Source organism: Dromiciops gliroides, chromosome 4 (genome assembly GCF_019393635.1).
Source record: "Dromiciops gliroides isolate mDroGli1 chromosome 4, mDroGli1.pri, whole genome shotgun sequence".
NCBI lineage: Eukaryota > Metazoa > Chordata > Mammalia > Microbiotheria > Microbiotheriidae > Dromiciops > Dromiciops gliroides.
Genome location: NC_057864.1, coordinates 463,472,320 through 463,493,845, shown reverse-complemented (window position 1 = coordinate 463,493,845; position 21,526 = coordinate 463,472,320). Strand labels below are relative to the sequence as shown.

Sequence of the window (21,526 nt, the reverse complement as noted above, 5' to 3'; positions counted from 1 at the left end):
TGCCCCAACCTGAAAAGGTATTTCCACCAAAAGCCTTGGGCAGGGGACCCTCCTCCCCCAGGCCTTGGGCTTCAGTGGAGTGCAGCCTGCCCAGGGTATGGGGAGGGGGGTGCCCTAGGGCTCTAACTCCTTTGCCCTGCTCACTGTGGGCAGGGAGGCAGGCACCCTGGAGGGTCTGGGAGAGAAACCCCCAATCCCTCTCCCCTACCTTGGGGGCCACCCAGGGCTTTGGCTGAAACCCCAAACTCCCACTTGGCCCCACCTGGTGCCCTCTGTCCCTCTGTCACTGACCTGTCTGGCCTTCGGCCTTCCTGGGACATGGGGTGGGTGCCAGGCTTGCTATTGGTCAGCGCTTCCCAGATGGTGACCTGGGAGAGGGGGCACCGGGCATGTTAACCTGACCCTGAAGTTGCCCACCCCCCAAAAAAATCACTACTCCTTTCCCATCCCCAGCATAAGGCCTTCTGGGCTTTTCCCCTGGGGGTGGGTGAGAGGTGGTGGGAGGGAGAGGGCAAGGCTTGGGTCCCAGATGATGGATGGTGTGGCCCCAAAGGGTGCCCTGCCTCCACCCCCGGCCCAGTAAGAGGCTGAGCCAGAAGCGGGCACTGACAGCTGGGCACACCTGGTCATATTCACTGCCTGCCTCTAACAGGCTCTGCTGGATGGCAAACTGCAACAAGTCATCATCCTCCTCTCGGCCAGGCTCCCTCTGACTTCCAAGGACACTGTACCCCCGGGGCGCCTCAAACAGCGAAGGCGCGATCTCACAGCCACGGCACGACGCTGGGCAGGAGGGGGGAGAGAGAGCGATGAGCGGGAGAAGGGCTAGGACTCACAGGGTGTAAACCTGGGATGAGCCTTAGGGATCAGCTAGCCCCACTCCCCTCATTTTATGGAAGAGGAAACAGGCCCAGGGAGGTCCCAGTCAGAGGCAGGATTTGAACACGGTTCCTCTGACGCCGGGGCTCATCTGACTACACCCACCCTGGGAAATCCCAGTGTGGAGGGGCTCCTTCTGTGACTCAGCTTCCCTCATATCCACCCAGCCAGACCCACACTGCGGATCTCCAGGCCTTGGGGCAGTGAAGACCAGGGCTCCTTCACCTGCTATGGTTGGGGGGGGCGGGGGGGTCAAGGAGAGGAGAAGGCCTCTCACTCATAGAACTGGAGCTGCTGATGCTGGAGTTGTCACTGCTGGGGGAGGGGGCTTCGCTGCTGGGGCTGCCTCGGACTGAAGTCACGGGCTCGTCACAGCCATTGAGGTTCCCGAAGGTGATCCGGGCATTAAGGATGTGGAAGATGGGGATCTCTGGGGAGGAGAGAGAAGAGAAACAAGGGCTGCTGAGGAGGTCCACCCACCTGCATTCACAGCCCATCTGGGTGCAGGTTTTCCCACACCCCAACTGACCAGAGCTACCCCACAGCCTTGGACGGATGCTAGGCAGAGAAGCCCTCAGTCATCCACGCAGGAGCACCAACTCCATGCCAGGCACTGTGTCTGGTAATGAGGCACCTGGGGCAAAGACCCAAGCAGCCCCTGGCCTCAAGGACATGGCATTTCCCTAGGGCTCTCACCCAGCTAATTCATAAGGTGAGATGCAAGGGACCTCAGAGGTCATCTAGGACCTCATGATAGGAAAGCTGGAGCCCTGAGAAGGGAAGGGACTTGCCTAAAGTGAGAGAAGAGGGGAAGGGGAAGGGGAAGGGGAAGGGGAAGAGGAAGAGGAAGAGGAAGAGGAAGAGGAAGAGGAAGAGGAAGAGGAAGAAGAAGAAGGAGGAGGAGGAGGAGGAGGAGAAGGAGGAGAAGGAGAAGGAGAAGGAGAAGGAGAAGGAGAAGGAGAAGGAGAAGAAGGAGAAGGAGGAGGAGAAGGAGGAGGAGAAGAGAAAGAAGGAGGTAAAGAGAGTGAAGAGAGGGAGAAGAGAAAAAGAGAAAGACAGAGGAGAGACAAAGAGAAAGAGACAGAGAGAGGGAAAAGAAGAGAAGAGAGAAGGGGAGACGGAAAGGAGGGAGACAGAAAGAGGAGAGAAGAAGAAAAGCAGGCAATAGAGAGATAAAGAGACAGAAAAAGAGAATAGAAGAGAGAAGGGGAGGGAGAGAGGGAGGAGGGAAAGAAAAACAGAGACAGAGACAAGAGACAGAGAAAGAGAGGCACAGACAGACTGACAGAGTGTGCCACACTGAGATGTTCCAAGGTGTGGAAGTGGTCCTTCTGTGCCCAGCACTCCCCATAGCTCCTTGACCTCTGGCTGGGGCAAGGGGCAGACTTGAATGGAAAGAATGGCAGGGGAGAGAGGGGAAGTACACTTACCAATCTTTTTTGGGGGGGGGGGTTGGGGGGGGAAGGCCAATGAGGGTTAAGTGACTTGTTCAGGGTCACACAGCTAGTAAATGTCAAGTGTCTGAGGCCAAATTTGAACTCAGGTTCTCCTGAATCCAGGGCCAGTGCTTTATCCACTGCGCCACCTAGCTGCCCTCCCACACTTACCAATCTTGACAGGAAAGCCGGGAGGCAGGCGCAGGGTGATGAAGTCTCGGAGCTTGGCAAAGAGGGCATTGCTGATGGCCATGAGGTCGATGATGGGGGCCACCTGCTCACACAGGGACAGTGGGTGCTCCTCACAGAGCCACAGCTTAGCTTTGAACCTAGGGTGCCAGAGCCCCGAGGTGAGCTGGGGAATGGAGATCTTAGGGAAGTAAGAGTCACCCCCTCGACTTCTCCTCCCCTTTCCCCCTCCCCCAGGAGCCTGGGGATATCCTCACTTCTGCGTCTTGGTGGTGAGTTCCATGGGCCGCCCCATGTCCCGGTTACCGAGCTCGAAGCTGGGGTTGAAATACTCCTCTGCAGTGATGGCGGTGGGGTTGGTGTGGCTCAGCGTCTGAGTGATCAGGGTCTGTGCCGGGAAATCAGTTCAGTTCATTCCCATTCAAACAGCACATACGCAGGATCCCAAAATCCTAGTGCCAGAACCTCGGAGGTCATCTAGTGCAGCCCCCTCATCTTACTGATGAGGAAACCAAAGTGCAGGGAATTGAAGTGACTTTCCCAAGGTCACACGGAGGTAGAATCAGAACTGATGCCAGAGTCAGGGCTCCCTCTGTTTCAAGGCATCGTTCTTGGTTCTGGGTATGAGAAGACCACAGTGAAACAGTCCCAGCCCTCAAGGAGTTGATGTCCTACTGTGTGTGAGGGAAGGACACACGGTAGAAGACAGAAGAACAGAGAAGCAAATACAAAATACAGAATTTGTGTAGGGGACAGTGCCAACGACTAGGGAAATTGGGAATGGTTTCTGGTAGAAGTTGGAGCTCAAGCTTGGAGGGAGTTAAGGGTTCCATTGTGAGGGGTATAGGGGGGAGGGAATGCCAAACACAGGGCACGGCCCAGGATGAGGACCAGCCTATGTTAGGTGGAGCACGGCCAGATTGTCCACAGCATAGGCCAGCATAATGTGCCAGAGGGTGGGGAGTAAGCAGATTGTGGAAGGCCTTAAAAGTGATAGCAGTTGGTGTTTTATCCCAGAGACAATAGGGAGCCATTTACTTCTCCCAAGCAAAGGAGAGCATGGTCAGAGCTATTTTAGGAATAGCAGTTTGGCGGCTCTGTGGAGGATGGATTGGTACATCAGACAAAAGTCCCACCTCCACCTGAGTTCAAATTCCAGCCTCAGACACTTACTAGCTGTGTGACCCCGGGCAAGTCACTTAACCCCAATTGCCTTCGAAACAAACAAAATCCCAGCTCCATCCGCCTTGATCCCCAAACTGGGCCAAATGCCTTCGGGGGCTAGATCTGCCCCACCCACCCACCCAATGAACCAACAAGTATTTATCAAGCTCTTGTCACATACCAGGCACTCTGCTCAGTGCTGGGATACAAACAAAGGCAAAGTCAGTCCCTGCTCTCTCCTCCACTCCAGGCCCATGTAGCCTGCAGGGAACCAGGAGTTCTGGAGTTGAGGTGAGGGGAAGAGTCGGATCTCAATAGGCAGTTGAGGAAGGGAGGGCCCTAGAACAGAAAGTCTCCCCCACACTCCCCTTGTGCCCTGCCACTGCACGCCCGTGGTCAATGTCACACGGTCACTCGCAGGCATGCCCCTCCCCAATACGGCACTCACCCCATTATTGGGCCCCCCGTGCTGCTCAGCGATGCCCAGGAATGACTGTAGTGGGGTCTTGCTCCCTGCAAGAGACAAAGGTCTCATAACCCAGGCAGGTACCACCTGTTCCCACCTGCTCCCCTTGGCACCCAGGCCCTCCGAAGTCCATGGCAAGAGACCAGGACCAGAATGAAGGCCGAGGCAGAAAGCAGAGGGGCTGCCAAGATCCCTCTGCCATTCTGTGATACTACCCCATGCTGGACAAAGGCAGGCCTAGGAGCTGAACAGGGTGTCCTTGGACTGCCAAAAGGCCAGCAGGAAGCTGAAAACAGCCACCTTCCACCTCCCTGAGACTAAGAGAAACAAAAACTTGTGATCTTTAATGACTGTTGGCCACAAGCATCGATGGGTAAAATGTACCTGTCTTGGGGGCGACATGGTCTAATGGACACAACAGTCAAAAGACCCAAGCACTAATCCTGCTTCAGATACATGCTAACCGTGTGACCTTGGGCAAGTCACTTAGACAAGTGAAGAAAGAACTTCAGTTTCCTCATCTATAGGACAGGGTTAATAATAGTCTACATCACAGGTTGTTATGAGGAACCAATGAGATAACTTTAAATTGCTATGTACATGTCATCTATTGTCATTATTACTCTCATCTTTTACTCAATGGGATTTCAGAAACCAGTGGTTCTTGCTATTGTCCTTCTCGGTTTCCTGTTCGTCAGACTAGTGTGCAGGTGAATAAGATGATTATTTTCTGTACCTAAAGAAAAATATTAGGAACTCCTTAAACCTTTTTTCTCCCTCAGTTTCCTCCCACAGTTGTTTTGAGGATCAGATGAGATAATACTTGTAAAGCGTTTAGCACAGTGCCTGGTAGCCACTTAATAAATGCATGTTTATTCTTCTTCCTTCATCTTCCATAGGTTCATTGAAAGCACCCTCAGGACAACTCCAGTAGCAAGAAAGGACAACAGGGATGAGCCATACTTTGTGTCCCCACATAATTTCGATCACTTCCATATCTTCAAAGATTTTCATTCCATGTAATTTAGAAGTTAGGAGTATTCAGTGAGGTGATGGATGGCTGTTGAAAATGTTGGACCTGAATTTTTATTATGTCTAGGCAATCGTGGGCAATGCTCTTGTCTGGGGTGGTCCTCTAGCTCCAGTACAGTTTATGTGACTCAAGAATATGGGGGGGGCAGCTAGGGGGCGCAGTGGATAGAGCACCAGCCCTGGAGTCAGGAGTACCTGAGTTCAAATCCGGCCTCAGACACTTAACACTTACTAGCTGTGTGACCCTGGGCAAGTCACTTAACCCCAATTGCCTCACTAAAAAAAAAAAAAAAGAATATTTGGGGGGTTGTATTTTAAGTATGGGGATTTATAATTCATTTCAACTCTCTTGGCCTCAGTTTCCTCATTTGTAAAATGAAGGCCTGAATTTCTATGGGGAGATATTGTGTCAAGGTGATTATGGGCAATGGTTTTACCCAGAGTGGTCTTCTAGTTCCATTACAGTTTATTTGGCTTGATGATATTTGGAGATTTGTATTTGGGGAGGAGGGATTTGTAATTGATTTACTTCACCTTTCTTGGCCGTGGTTTCCTTATCTGTAAAATGAGGGCCTGAATTTTTGTGGGTCAAATATTTTGTCCAAGTGTTTATGGGCAATGGTTCTGTCTGGGAGGGTCCTCTAGTTCTGACCCAATTTATTTATTTCTAGTTATTACCCCAGCAGTTCTAACAACTTCATAGTATCTCAGTATTCAGTATGCCCTAAATTCCATTTTCTTGCAAAACTTGAATCTATCCATATGGATGGGCTCCTTATGGGTGACCTTTCTGTAATTTTTGGTGGTGATGACTGAGTCCCATATCACCATTATAAACAAAAAGTCCATGGAATTTAGCCATTTGTTTCTTGCTTTTTTAAAATATTTTTTATTGAATTTACTTGACTGTCACTCATGGATACCACACTTAGATATTAGCCATTTCATAAGTTCTAACCAAAGGTAACCCAATATTGATCACATTCCAGAAGTATTTCTTTAAGATTTTCACTGGATTAGCATGCAATCATGCAAACTTTGGTCAACCTTCCTCCTCCTTTTTTTGTCAAAGATGTGTTCATCTTTCTATGACTACCTTAGGGTGGTAAGTACTTTGTTTCATTCACACCGTACAGGTTTTTGTTCAGATCATTTTCCTGCATTTTACTGTTCTTTTTTTGTTTGTTTTGTTTTGTTTTTGTGTGTGTGTGTGTGTGTGTGTGTGTGTGTGTGTGTGTGTGTGTGTGTGAGGCAATTGGGATTAAGTGACTTGCCCAGGGTCACACAGCCAGTAAGTGTTAAGTGTCTGAGGCCGGATTCGAACTCAGGTACTCCTGACTCCAGGGCCGTTGCTCTATCCACTGCGCCATCTAGCTGCCCCACATTTTACTGTTCTAAAAGTGTGCATTGACTTATATTGCAAAGGTATTCTTCGCTCTATGGTTATTTTTCCTATTGAGCTTCTGATTCAGGATCGTAGGACTCCTAGATTGAGAACTGGAGGGAACTTCAAAGGGCATCTCATCCAACCCTCTCATTTGATAGATGTGGAATCTGACGCCCTGGGAGACTGAAGTGATTTAGAACATAGAGCTCAACGGGACCTCAAAGGTCCTAGTTCATTACCCTCATTTTACAGATAAGGAAACTGAGGCCAAGAAAGGTGAAAATGATTTATTTTAGATAGTTTTAGTTATCACCTTCATTCACTGGTTCTATTTGACCTCCATATTGAAGCTGAAGGCTATTTTTCCTCATCATGCTTTAAGAGTTTTATACTCATTCACTCCAAAGAGCTTTTTATATCACTAGAGAAAAATTCTGTGCAACAAAGAGCCTATGGAATGGGTTTTTTGATGGGGCCAAAGAATGGCTACATGGATGTCATTCATGTATGTCAATACTGTCCTCATTTCCCACTCCAATATCTAGAAGTTTGAATCCCAGGCTCGGCCACTTACTACCCGGGGTAACCTTTGATAAGCCCCTTCACTCCTCTAGGCCTCAGTATGCTCATCTAGAAAATCAAAGGGTTATGAAAAGAGACAAGAGAAGAAACTCCCACCCTCCCCAAGTGCAGAGGTCCATAAATATTTCAGACTGCATCTATTTTCAGATTTTTCTGATGTATCCATCAGTTATACTAATTTTTCCTTCTTTCTCTTTGTTAAAAAATATTATTTGGGTATTTTCCCAATCTTAATAGTATTTTATTTTTTTAAATATTATTTGTAGTGTGGGATTGTTCCCTGGAAGGGGGAGGGGAGAGGAGAGGAATTGTGTGTGTGTGTGTGTGTGTGTGTGTGTGTGTGAGAAACATGGTGATTGTTTTGTAAAAAAAAAAAAAAACAAAGGGTGGGAAGGAAGGAAGGAAGGAGAGAGAAAAGTTTGGAACTCAAAATCTTATAAAAACAAAAACCAAATGTTAGGGCAGCTAGGTGGCGCAGTGGATAAAGCACTGGCCCTGGATTCAGGAGGACCTGAATTCAAATCGGACCTCAGACACTTGACACTTACTAGCTGTGTGACCCTGGGCAAGTCACTTAACCCTCATTGCCCTGCCTCCCACAAAAAACAAACAAACAAACAAAAAATGTTGATGATGCTGAGTGAGATGAGCAGAACCAGGAGAACATTGTACACTGTATCAACAACATTATGTGTTGATCAACTGTGATAGACTTGATTCTTCTCAGCAATACAATGGTCCAAGATAGTTCCAAAGGACTCATGATGGAAAATGTTCTCCAAAAACAGAATAAAAAAAAAAAGAACTGGAATCTAGATGCATATTGAACCATACTGTTTCTATTGTTTTTGTTGTTTTTCTTTTTTGAGGTTTTTCCTTTTTGTTCTGATTCTTCTTTCACAGCATGACTAATACAGAAATATGTCTAATGTGATTGTACATATATAACCTATATCAGATTACTTGCTGTCTTGGGGAGGGAGGGAGAAAAATTTGAAACTAGAAATCTTATAAAAATAAATGTTGAAATCTATCTCTACATGTAACTGGAAAATAATAAAATACTTTTATGGGGAAAAACCCCAAATGTTGAAAACTACCTTTACATGTAACTGGGGGAAAAATACTTTTAAGAAAAAAAAGCAAAGGATACTAATGAAAACTCAAAAAAAAAAAAAAAACTAAAAAAATGAAGAAGTTGGACTCAAATGTCTAATTGGATAATAATATTTTAAAACTTCAACTACTCAGAACAAAACAAAACAAAATGGGGCAGCTAGGTAGTACAGTGGATAAAGCACCGGCCCTGAATTCAGGAAGAACTGAGTTCAAATCTGGCCTCAGACACTTGACACTAGCTGTGTGACTCTGGGCAAGTTACTTAACTCTCATTGCCCCACAAAAAACAAAACTACAGCTCAAGTGCTGAGATGTGGGGGAAGTTCAGCAGGGAAGGAAGAGGGCAGAAGGAGGATGACCCAGGCCTCCTAACCAAAACCCTTCTATGACTTGAGTCGGTGGTCTCTGAGAGCAGTCTGGAGCCAACCTGCTGAAGACGCTCTTTAAACTTTGGGGAGCTGGTTCACGGTCCATGGGCCATGGCATACAATCCTGGCCATGGCCAAGACATCACCTGACGCCATTTCAGTTTCCAAGGACCTACCCAAGCTTGCCCCCCTCAACCCTACGCTGGCACAGCATTCTAGATCAGGAGTTATTAACCACTTATTGTATCAGGGGCCCTCCTCAGAACAAGGCTTTTCAATGTATAAATACATAGGATTACAAAGAAAATCCATTATATCAGATTGTAGTTATCAAAATGGTTTTTTAAGTTCAATTGAAGCAGGTATTTATGTGTTCGTGTGTGTGTGTATATACACACATACCTGTTTTATATGTGTGTATATGCATATATACATATGTAGAGTATGTGTATTCATATGTAAACATGTATAAGTAAAAATAAAGTGTTTATATGTACATACAAATACCTGAATATATGCATATGCATATAAATACATATGGACCATATAATGAACATTATAACTGGTGAAAGAGTGTGTGTACATATACACTTTGGGGGTTTTTTAATGAATAAATATCCATTTTCTCTCTCACAAATTAAAAAAACACACAATAATTCATGTGTCCCAAGATCCCTTGTTGAAGAGCCATGACTTTGACTTTGATGGAAGAATTTTTTTAAAAAACCTGATATTCTGGGGCAGCTAGGTGGCACAGTGGATAAAGCACCAGCCCTGGATTCAGGAGGACCTGAGTTCAAATCCGATCTCAGACACTTGACACTTACTAGCTGTGTGACCCTGGGCAAGTCACTTAACTCCAATTCCCTCACCAAAACAAAACAAAACAAAAATCTTGATATTCCTTTAGTACTTTAAGGGTGCAAAGCATTTTATACACATTATCACCTTTAATCCTTGACAAAGTCCTAGTCTGAAGGTAGTGCAGGCACTATTATACCCATTTTAAGATGAAGCAGGAAACTGACATAGAGGGTGGAAGACATTTGTCTGGGCTTATACAGCTAATAAGTGACAGAGCCAGGACTGAAATCTAAGTCTTCTGACTCCGAATTCAGCCCTCTGGGGTTTCCCGTTAAGCTTCCATTCAAATTCTATCTTCCTTTTCCCAGGGATGCTCTCCCTGCCCCTCTCAGTTACCTCTTCCTCCCTCCCTCTCCCTCTCTCTCTCTCTCCCTCTTTGATAGGCAATGAGAGTTAAGTGACTTGCCCAGGGTCACACAGCTAGTATCAAATGTCTGAGGCTGGATTTGAACTCAGGTCCTCCTGAATCCAGGGCTGGTGCTTTATCCACTGTGCCACCTAGCTGCCCCATCTCCCATCTCTTTGGTATGGGTCTGGTACATATCTAGTGATTTACAAGTCATCTTCCCCATTAGACTGTAAGCTCCTTGAGCCGAGGGCTGTTTTTTTTCCTTTCTTTGTATCCCCAATGTTAAGCCTGGCACACAATAAGTGCATAATAAATGCTTGTTGCCTGGTTGACAATGCCTCACTGTTATATTCCCAGTTTTGGACAAGACAACTGAGGCTCAGAAAGGTGAGATCATTTAATTAGTCAGTGTCAAGGTTGGGGTTGGACTCCATGTCTCCTGTCTCCTTCACTCAGGGCCACTGGACCACAGTGACCGACCCTTTGCTGGGATGCTAGAAGATACCACCAGAGGGAGCAGTGGGCATCCTGCCCACCTGGCCCAGGCCCCCTTCCTCTTCCCACCATTACCTTTGATCTTGCCTTTGTGCTGTTCTGATAAGTGCTCTGTCCGCGTCCGGGTAATGAGTTCCACATTGGATGCACCATACACCTGGAAGAAGTCAGAATGAAGTTTCACAAGCAAATTCTTCCATTCCCTGAGCCTTCTCCTCCCCCACAAAGTGGGCTTTCCTCTCACTTCTCCCCATCCACTCCCTCACTGTGGGAGAGGAAGCAAGTAGCCTTGTTACAGGGCTCAAAGGGACCCAGAAAGGTCATATGGTCCAGTCCCCTGCCTTCACAAGATCATCAGCAACTTTGATAAGACACCGAATTCACAGAAGGCAGGGACCTTCTCTTGTCTGTCTTTACATGACACTGAGCACAACACACCTGTGAGTTCATGGACGTGGGGAACTCCCTGCTATAGACATAGTGGGTGCTCAATTCTGTTGAATGAATATATGAATGTCTAAATAATGAACCCGCACATGTGTGGGTATAGGAGCAGCATTTCTCAAGTGGAGCAAGGTGGGCAGTGCAAGGTGAGATTTGTTATCAGGCTCAGCTGTGTCCCTTACCACCTGCCTGACTTTGGACAAATCTCTGATCTTCTCTGGGCCTCAGGGGTTAGACTAGACATTCAACAAGGTCCCTTCCAGTTCTCCAATCTGTTCCATGAGCCATTATCCCTACTTTATAGATGAGGAAACTGAGCCCAAGAGTAGGGAAGTGACTTACTCAAGGTCACGCAGTTGGTTAGTGACAGAGGAAGAAGAGCCCAGGTCCCCGATACCCTGCCTGGTGCCTTTTCTATTAGATCATGAGGGTTCCTTGCCCTTCAGTCATTCAATTCAATAAACATTTATTAAGCACCTACTATGTGCCAGGCACTGTGGATACTAAAAGAAGCCAAAGACAGTCTCTGCCCTCATGGAAGTCCCTCTCCTGCCCCTAGTAAGGGCAGCCACCAGGTGCCTTTCTGGGCCCAGTCACCTGCGTGCCCCTCACCTTGGCCTCATAGCCATTCACCATTTCAGTCTTCTCACTGCGCCAGCCCAAGATGCCCGTCTTATTCCTGGAAAAGTAAAGGGTTGTAGAGATGAGCTAGACCCGCCCCCAACACTGGGGACCCAAGGAGCCCCTCCCCGTCTCTGCCACCCTTCCCCTACCCCACCTCTCAAAGGAGATGTTCTTGGTGTCCAGCTGAGTAGTGACAACAGGTGCAGTGAGGCGGCTGAGCACCTGCTCTTCTGTGGGCTGGACAGCGGCCAGCAGCACATCACGGTCGTGGGCAGCCAGCGCCAGGGTCTCTGTGTAGACCACTCGCCGGTCATGGTCAATCTCCATCACCACTGCGCTTGTGTCTGCCCCGAGGATAGAACAGACAAAATACCAGAGAGAGGAGGGGAGGGAGAGTAAGTCATTCCCTTCTCCTGGTGCCTTGGGAAAGGACACAGACCACGCCCCTCTGCTATACCACCCCACCCCCAATCTAACACTCATTAATTACAAATTAATTTCATTCACTCAGTGAGCATCTATTTAGCGCCTACTATGCGCCAGGCACTGTTGGATGCTTGAGAACCATACAAAAATGAATCGATCTGCCCTCAAGGAGTTTACAATCTATTGGTAAGAATGTCCTGGTACTTCCCAAAGGATGGGTTGTATACCTGGGACGGTCAATAAACACTTATTAATAAGCACCTACTATGTGCCAAACACTGTAATAAGCACAGATGCCTGCAAAGTAGGGGCTACTCTGGGACTTAACTCTGACCTCCTGTTCCTCCCCCATCTCTTGCCCTTCCTGGCCCATACCCCTCCCTCCGCCTTTCTGGTCCTAGGACTGACCTTGGCCCCTGAAGACGAAGCTTCGGTTTCCCCGCTGCCACGTCATGTGGTCAAAACCGAGGAGCGTGGTGTCCACTCGAAGGTTCTGCCCACTCTTCCAGACCTTGTAGGTGTCACTGGGACAGATCTTCGACACCAGGGGCACTGGGGAGAGGAGGCCTACCCATCAGGGGTCTGGTGCCTGAAGTTTCTGGGCAACATTCCCCCTCCCTCCTCCGACTACTCCTCAGCCAGGGGGCAGTGGGCTCTTTCCAGAAGTCAGTGGGAGGCAGAGCCTAGCTGAACATCTCCCATATAACGCTATCCATCCATCCTGAACCAAAGTATGCGGGCAGTGAAATATGAGGAAGAGGTTAAGCAGCTGCTGGGAATTCATCCTCCCCAAAACACTTGCCACCACTCTCCCCAACCAGGTTGTAACTCATGGAGAGAGTACTCAATTTAGAGCCTGAGGACCCTGGTTCAAATCCTGCCTCTGGCATCATAACCTCAGGCCTGATCTCTCTGGGCATCAGATAAAATGAAAGGGTTTCATCTTGTGATGGAGAGGTGGAGGAAACAAGATGCAGAGCGAGACACACATTTGGGGGCACGGCCATTGTAGGAATTGATTTTTCTTGACTGTGCACATTCTTTACAAGGGTTTTACTCTTCCTTTTCCGGTTTAAGGAATTAATGAGGGTTATGATTTAGACATTCATTTATTCATTCAACAACAAATGCTTATTGAACATCTTCCCTATCTACATCACTGGAATCATTGGGGGAGGGGTAGAGAGAGAAAAATGAATGCTTATTAATTGAAAAGGGGGGGATAAAATAAAATGAGGGGGTTGAACTAGACGCCCCTCAGACACCCTCCAGCTCTTAATCTGTGATTCCATGAATGAACATTGAAGGCCAGCTAGGTGGCGCAGTGGATAGAGCACCGGCCCTGGATTCAGGAGGACCTGAGTTCAAATACCACCTCAGACACTTGACACTTACTAGCTGTGTGACCCTGGGCAAGTCACTTAACCCCAATTGCCTCACCACCACCACCACCAACAAAAAAGAATGAACATTGAACTTGGGGTCAGACCTGAGTGTGGGCTCATGACCCGGCTCCACAACTCTTGAGCTGGATGGCTTGTTTCAGCCCTCTGGGGGAATCTCCTCCCCTCTAATAGTGACACAGGGGCCTAAATGATTCTGAAGGGCCCTTTCAGCTCCAACAATCGATCCCTGGCTCCAGGATCCTATGGTTGGATGCCCTAGCTGCCTGGAGCCCAGAGGAAGGCCTTGGGACACTGGCCTGTCCCCACTGGACAGGAATCAAGGGCAGGCGAGGTGCTAGGGTCCCAGGTCTGGACAGTGTGACTCACCCCAGCTGGTGAATTCCCATTTCATTTCCACGTAGAAATCCTGCGCCTGGGCCAGAGAAGAGAGGAAGAGACAGCTGGGTTTGCTTGGGGAACACTGGGTGGTAGGAAGGGGAAAGAGGAAGAAGGGAAGGATAAGGGATGGATGGAACTGAGGATGACTGGAGGACCAAAGGGAAAGGCCTGTGGGAGGGGGTGTGGGGGGTAAGGGCAGGGTTACCTTTCGGAGTTTCTCCAAGAGCACAGGCACCCCTGCCAGCCTCTTCACAGCCCGCTGGTAGTCCCGGTACCGTAAAACGAGCTGGACCAGTTCCAGATCCCGGGTGCTCACGGCTTCCTGGAGCACTGGGGCAAAGGCAGGGGCAAGCATGGGTGTCACAGGAGGGAAGCTCCTTGTCCCCAGGTCCCAGGGGTCCTAGGTCTAGAGCTGGAAAAGACCTCAGAAGCCATCTAGTCTGACCCCCCCCCCCACCCTGGCTCCAACCACCACCAGTTTACGGATAGAGAAACAAGGCCCAGAGAGCTTAAGCAATTTTTTCAAGGTCTCACAGGTAGTAAGCATGGAGGTAGGATTTGAACTCAGTTCCCCTGACTCCAGAGCCAAGGTCTTTCCACTACACTATGGTGCCTCCAACTCAGATAGAAATAAAGGAGGGTCTAGGCTGAAAGGTTGGGGCGTGGAGGCAGAACAGCCAGGCCTAGGAAAGGGGAGTGACTTCTGGGAGTGAGGGGGGGCGGGGCATGTGGAGACAGGGACTATGCTGGGAAATGGGAGGGAAGGAAAGGAGCCCACCTGTCCAGCCACTTCGGTTCTCTCTACCCACGTCTGCACCGTGCGCCAGGAGCACCCGGGCACACTCCAAATGCCCCAGAGTGGTGGCCAGATGCAAGGGGGTCCGGCCTCGTGGGTCCAGCTGCTCAATGTCCACCTAGGAACAGACACGGGCTTGGTTACCTCCGGCCACTCAGTCCTGACTCCCAAGTCAAGAGAGGCACAATCCTCATGGATGTACTGTGTGGGGAGCAAGCCCCAACTGCTCTAGATTTACATTCTAGTCCTGATTTTCCATTCCATAGCTATGTGACCACGAGCAAACCCCTCCTCACAGCTGAACCTTGGTTTTCTGCAAAATGGGACAATAATTCCCACTAGGCTGACCTCACAGATTTGCAAGAAATCAAATGAGTCACCAGATATCTATGTGCCTTGAAGAGTTCCTCAGAAAACTCGAGAGCAGTTGAGCATAAATTAGATATAGACCAACAGACATCTCACACCATATACCAAAATAAACTCCAAATGAGCCCATGACTTAGAAATAAAAGGTGACATCATAAGCAAATCAGAGGAGCAAGGAATTCATTACCTTTCAGATCCACGGCTAGGGGAAGAGTTCAAGATCAAACAAATAAGAAAGAGGATTGCAGAAAAGAAAACGGACAATTTCTACGATATAAAATCAAAAAGGTTTTTTGCACAAGCAAACCTAATGCAGTTAAAGTTAGAAGAGAAATTTGAAAAAAAAAATGAAGAACATTTGATTCCTTAATAAACATCTTTATTGTGGGGCAGCTAGGTGGCGCAGTGGATAAAGCACTGGACCTGGATTTAGAGGACCTGAGTTCAAATCCGACCTCAGACACTTGATACTTACTAGCTCTGTGACCGTGGGTAAGTCACTTAACCCTCATTGCCCTGCAGCAATAAATAAATAAACATCTTTATTGTTTAATTTTTTAAAATGTAAAACAATGCCACTTCCCAAGGGATGGGTTGCATACCTGGGACAGTCAGTCAGTCAATAAACACTTATTGATAAGTACCTACTATGTGCCAGACACTGTAATAAGCAGATATTACTAGTTTTGTGGGTTTTTTAATCTTTTGGAGAATATAGTTATTTTTCATATTACTTATGTTAATATTTAATTAGGTTATTGTTATTTTAAATAAATACATATTTTAAAAGAAATAAAATTAGAAGGGATACACGGGGAAAAACGTCTTTTCAGTCAATTTCTCTGATAAAGGTCATATCCAAGATGTATAAGAAACCAATTCAAATGTATAAGACTAAGAGCCATTCCCCAATTGATAAATGGTTGATAGATATGAACAGATGGTTTTCAAAGGAAGAAATACAAACCATTAACAACTACATAAAAATTATACAAATTTCTAATCGAGAAATGCAAATCAGAGGAACTCTAAGGAATGTAATATAGAAACCCCACATCTAGTAGATTGGCAAAGATAACCAAAAAAAGCAGCAGATGTTAGAGGGACTGGGGGGGAAATAGGCACATTAATGCATTGTCAGTAGAACTGGGGATTGATTGGACCTAACTGGAACTATGTCCCCAAGGACTTTTAACCAAGCCATCCCCCATTTAGGCCTCTTCCCCCAAAGAGAGCAAAGAAGGAAAAGTGCCCATAGTGCAAAAATATTTGGGGCATCTCTTTCTGTAGAAGCCAAAACTTGGGAATGAAGGAGATGCCCGCCTCTTAAGGAATGGCTAAACTATGTATGGTTTATGAATGTAAATGGGCTATCATTGTGCCATAAGAAATGATGGAATGGACAGTTTTGGAGAAAATTGGGAAGACCTCTATGAACTGATACAGAAGGAAATGAGCCAGGTGAGAACAATCTATCCAATGGCAACAGAAAAACAACTTTGAAAGACTCTGTGGTCCCTGTGATGACAAACCTAAGTCCGAGAAAACTGAAGGGGAAACCTGCCGCCTGCTTTCAGCCTGAGGTGGTGGATTTACAATGCAGAAAGAGACAAATGTTTTTAGATATGGCCGAGGAGAATATCTGTTCTGCTGGGCTTTATATATTTATTATGAAGGTTTTGTTTTGTGGCAGGGAGAGATAAGAAATGCTTGTAAAAATAAGTGAATTAATTTTAAAGCCATAAAAAACCCAACCTCTGTCTGCCTGCTAAAAAGATGAAAATGCAAAACAATCTAGTTTGTCTTTCCCCCTCTCCTTGGCCTTGTTCCCTCCCACACCTGGGGAGAGGAGGCTTCTGAGTAATGTATGTACCCTCAGAATGAGAGCGACTGGGGCTGGGTCATTCATTCATAACAATAGCGTTTTAAAGTTTGCAAAGAAGAACCATAAGTATATTACCTCATCTGATCCTCACGACTGCTCTGTGAGGTGGGTGCTATTATCACCCCCGTTTTACAGATGGGGAAACTAAGAATGAGAAGGGTTAAATGACTTGCCCAGGATTCCACAGCTAGTAAGTGTCTAAGGTGGGATTTGAACTTGTGTCTTCCCTGACTTGAGATCCATTGCTTTATCCAGGACTCTCCGTCAATGCCTCGTTCATTAATGTCATCCATCCATCCACCCATCCTTCCTTCCATCTATCCATCCGTGCATCTATCCATCCAACCATCCATCCATCCAACCATCCATCCATCCAACCATCCATCTATCCATCCATCTTTCAATCTATCTTTCCATCCATCCACATATCCACACATACATGTATTAAGCAACTATTCTTCACATGCTTGTTATGTGCCAAGTACTAGCGGTGCAAAGAAAAAAAACTAAACAGTTGCATTTCTTTCTTTCTTTCTTTTTTTTGTTGAGGCATTTGGGGTTAAGTGACTTGCCCAGGGTCACACAGCTAGTAAGTGTCAAGTGTCTGAGGCCAGATTTGAACTCACGTCCTCCTGACTCCAGGGCTGGTGCTCTATCCACTGTGCCACCTAGCTGCCCCTGCATTTCTTTGTTTATCTTTTTTACAAAGGAAGGTTTGCTGGCTGGGTGGGCAGGGCTACCTGTAAAAATGAATTTGATATAAAAACAAAAGGCATCAACTTTTATAAACATTAATGAGGCAAAACATTGTTCCTGTCCTCAAGGAATTCCTATTCTACAATGTGTGTGTGACATGTACATTGAGAAAAATTATATACAAAGTAGTGGGGGGGGTTGTAGTAAAGCCCCCCCCTCCCCTGCCCCAGGAGGTGGTGCTTGAGGTAGAGGAGAGAAGGAATTGTATTCCAGGTGCAGGGGACTGCCTGAGCAAAGGCATGGAGATGGGAGATAGATTCTTATGTATTAGGAATGGCAAACAAACCAGTTCAGCTGGACCATAGAGGTCATGAAGAGAAACATTATGGAATCAGCCTAGAGATGTAGACCAGAGCCAGTCTGTGCAGGGCTTTATAGGTCAGACAGAGGGGTTTGTATTTGAACCTAGGGGCAGTAGGGAGCTCTCAGAGTTTCTTGAGCAGGGGAATGATCCCTGACTTAGGGTCACTTTGAAATCCTAGCTGGAGCGACCAAGGACAAGAGCTGCTCCTTACTTTATTCCAGGCTGTTTGGCATTCTCTGCTGTGTCCTCCTCCCGCCTCATGAGGGCTTCCAAAAGGAACAATGCCGCCCACCACCATTTTAAATGGAAAAAGGAGACCTCTATTCATTCCCCAGGGAGTGTGGCTAAGCCTGGGGGACCAGGATGTGGGGGAGGAAGGAATGGCACCCTGGGGGAAGGGCACTAACCATAGGAACACAAGAAGGGGCTCCCAGGGGTAGGGTCAGCAGAAGGGGTAATGCTGGGTTAGGGCAGGGACACAAGAGAGGAAGGGGGAGGTAGCAGAGGGCAGGAGATGCCAACAACACCCATTCTTCCCCTGCGTCCTTTTCTCCCTTCTCTATGCACAATTATTCACACAACCCCCCCCCCCGCCTTTCTGGTCCTGGCACAGCAGGGCACTAGCAAAGTCCTGGAAAGCATGACATTTGCCTGGGCCCTCCTCCCCCACCCGGGCATCTCCCATGTCCCAGCTGCCTAGGCCATCCTGTATCCCAGGGCGGCCAGCAGCTGGCAGTTGCTATGTAGAGGGCCAGAGGCTGGTGCTGCCCTCTCCTGAGAGGTGCCAGGAAGAAGCCTCCAAAGGGGCCCTTTACCATTGCCCTAGAGGGGGCCCAGCCCTGGGCAAACGCCGCATGGCACCGCCTTCCCCACGAGCCTGCCAGCCTCCCTAGACAGACTTGTGAAAAGGCACACCCCAAGAGGAAAATGCATCTCACCTCCTCTCCACCCCTACCCTCTGCCCCATACCCTTGGAGCCACCTAAGCTGGGTCAGAGCTCACTCCCTCTCCAGCTGGGAAGGAAGCCCCTGCCCCAAGCACCACCTGGTCTCCCTGTGAGTCCCTCCCCACAACCCAAGCAGGGCAGGGGAACAATTCGTCAGCTCAGTCATTACGCTCCTACCCAAAGGCTTTGCTGGAGGGTCCGAGGTCTGCAGGCTGCAGGTCACTAGGCCCCAGGGCTGGCATTCTGCAAAGCCACTTGGGGCCCATCCCCTCCATGCGCCATCCCTGCCCTGCCCTGCCTTGCTTGCCATCCCCCTCCCAGAAGGCGGAGGTGCCAACAGGAGGGGGGCAGGGTACCCAGAGTGAGCCCTGATCAGCGACTGATCTGAGAAGAGCAGGGCTAGCTGTGCAAATGCCAACTCCCCCGGAGCCCAGGTGACAGCATCCATTAAACGCCTCTACAAAGGCAGAGAGAAACAGTTAATTGCCAGAATGAAAAGATTTCTGGCAAGATGGCGCACCTTGGCCTCTCTGCTGCATGGCAGGGGGACAAGGCAGGAGACCTGGTAGGGAGTCCTACTGCCCGGGGCTCCCAAGGTAGCTCCCTCCTCCGGGAGGCAGGAATTCTGGGAGCTGGAACCCCTGCTGGGCAGAACACCTTCCCGGAGACACAAAGGCACAAGTCTGCCCACAACAGATGCAGAGCTGGAAGGCATGTTCAAGGCCTTCATGTCCATCCCACTCATCTTACAGAGGAGGAAGCAAACTCCCTTTCAGGGACCTGCCCAAGGTCACCAAGCTGGTAAGTGTCTGAAGCCTCATTTGAACCCAGAACTTCCTGACTAAAAGTCTAGCACCATCCACTGGTCAGTGGAGTCAAATTCACAGAGAAATGGATCACTGTGGGTTGCCTGCTGACTCAGAAAACCACAAATGAACATTATCTATGTCCTGTTGTATTTTTATTTAGTTAGTTAAGTATTTCCCAATTACATTTTGGTTTTTTTGTTTGTTTATTTTTTGTGGGATTTTTTAGTGAGGCAATTGGGGTTAAGTGACTTGCCCAGGGTCACACAGCTATTCCCAATTACATTTTAATCTGGTTCAGGCTATACTTCCCCCTCTGCCCTGCCCTGCCCCAGTCCAACTCCTCCTCTGTACTACCTCATCCTGCCTCAGACACACATAGCTTTCACAACACACACGTGTGATATGCACACAAAGCATTCACTTTTGTTATGTACACGGATACACATGCATGTAAAAATTATACACATGCAACATATGTACATGGAGACAGCATGTTATGAACCAATAAGACATGTCACCTAATACTCAGTGAGCAGACATGCATGTGTGCATGCAAATGCCCCCATGCATGTATGCGCATGCCCTTATCACAGGGCACAGGCATAGCTGAATGTGCCACAATACACAGAAGACCCACACACGTGTATGTGTCTAGCCTCCACACACAAAGGTTCAGACACAGGTATACACGCCTAAGCAAAGGCATGAACATATCCGCTTGCGTGAATCTGCCTGTGTGTACACACTTCTCCATAGGCACACAGATTTGAGCTGGAGGAGCCCTTGGAATTTCTGACCCCTTTCATTTTACCTATGAGGAAACTGAGAAGTGACTTGGCCAAGGTCATGGAGAAAGTAAGCATTGGAACCAAGTTTTGAACCCAATCCGGGACCCTTTCCACTGCACCACAATAGACACATATGGGCCACGTGCTAGGTAATCTACATACATATGTGCATGAGCACATATGTTGTAGTCTGCCCGTTGTGGCTACACATACAAAAACATGCTTAGGTGTACCGTGTGGCAGCACAACACGCCTCATGCATACATGGCCCACACCGATAGGTCCATGCACATGGATGCCAGCGTGCATGCAGACTTACTTCAGTGAGTCTATAAGACATACAACTGTGTGCACATATATGTATCCTACATCCTGTAACAGCAGGGACAAACGTACCCAGCATCTGCCTGTAGCATTCATGCTGCATGTGCATATATCCACCCAGGAGGCACCATCCTGGGAAGGAGCCCTGGGTCTCGACTCAGCACCCTCGGGCTCTGCTGCTGCTGGCCTTGGACAAGTCACCTTTCCTCCCTGGGCCTCGATTTCCTCCTCCACAAAAATGAAGGGGTTGGGTGAGATGAAAGGTGAGATCCCACTTCTTTCTATCAACACAGAGTAGCAAACATGCTTGTACATATGCGGACATGTGAACATACAACACTGACACTTGCTATGTGTGTGACCCTGGGTAGGCCGCTACCCTCCTGAGCCCGTTTTCTCAACAGTAAAATAGGGGAGGTGTACCAGATGACATCAGAGGTCCTTTCCAGCTTTATTTGTGATTTGCCCCTGGGGGGAGGGGGGCAAATGGAGACTGAAACCAGTCCAAGCCAAGCCCTGAGGCCCAGGCCTGGCCCTACCCTGGAGGGGGGAGGGGCTGCAGAGCAGACAGCTGGCTCTCCTTCCAACCCCATCTTGAGCAGGGCAGAACCTGACCTAGAATTGTCAATGCTCCTGGCTATCCCTTGGGAGGTATCAGGCAGCCTGGTCCCAGTGCCAGGGTTCCACTGGACTGAGATGCTTCAAGGCCTGAGGGGGGAGGGCAACCTTACTCATCCTCTCCCTTGAGAAGTTCTCTCCCTGTTCATACCGCAGGGAGAACCAAAGGGACCTCCTATTTGGAAGACCATTCTCTAAGGCCTAGGACCTCCATTTACCTTGGAGCAAAATGAGGCCCGGAGTGGTGAGATAGTGACATTCAATAAAAATTGTGAAGCAAACATTTATTAAGCACTTACTATATGCACAGTAATAAGGCTTGG

General features: G+C 48.1%; 1 protein-coding gene across 2 annotated transcripts in view; it reads right to left on the bottom strand.

The window, feature by feature from the left end:
• The window catches only part of ANKRD13B (ankyrin repeat domain 13B), a 30,156-nt gene that overhangs the window by 982 nt on the left and 7,648 nt on the right, over positions 1 to 21,526 (bottom strand). For both annotated transcript variants that reach the window (XM_044002456.1, XM_044002457.1), the window contains exons 2-14: positions 14,387 to 14,522; positions 13,814 to 13,938; positions 13,597 to 13,642; positions 12,233 to 12,376; positions 11,553 to 11,742; positions 11,387 to 11,453; positions 10,406 to 10,487; positions 4,117 to 4,181; positions 2,762 to 2,892; positions 2,487 to 2,644; positions 1,157 to 1,309; positions 623 to 783; positions 292 to 368 (exon numbers count right to left, since the gene is read on the bottom strand). In XM_044002456.1, coding sequence (XP_043858391.1) covers positions 292 to 368; positions 623 to 783; positions 1,157 to 1,309; positions 2,487 to 2,644; positions 2,762 to 2,892; positions 4,117 to 4,181; positions 10,406 to 10,487; positions 11,387 to 11,453; positions 11,553 to 11,742; positions 12,233 to 12,376; positions 13,597 to 13,642; positions 13,814 to 13,938; positions 14,387 to 14,522 — 1,535 coding nt within the window. The remainder of the gene's footprint in view (positions 1 to 291; positions 369 to 622; positions 784 to 1,156; positions 1,310 to 2,486; positions 2,645 to 2,761; positions 2,893 to 4,116; positions 4,182 to 10,405; positions 10,488 to 11,386; positions 11,454 to 11,552; positions 11,743 to 12,232; positions 12,377 to 13,596; positions 13,643 to 13,813; positions 13,939 to 14,386; positions 14,523 to 21,526) is intronic.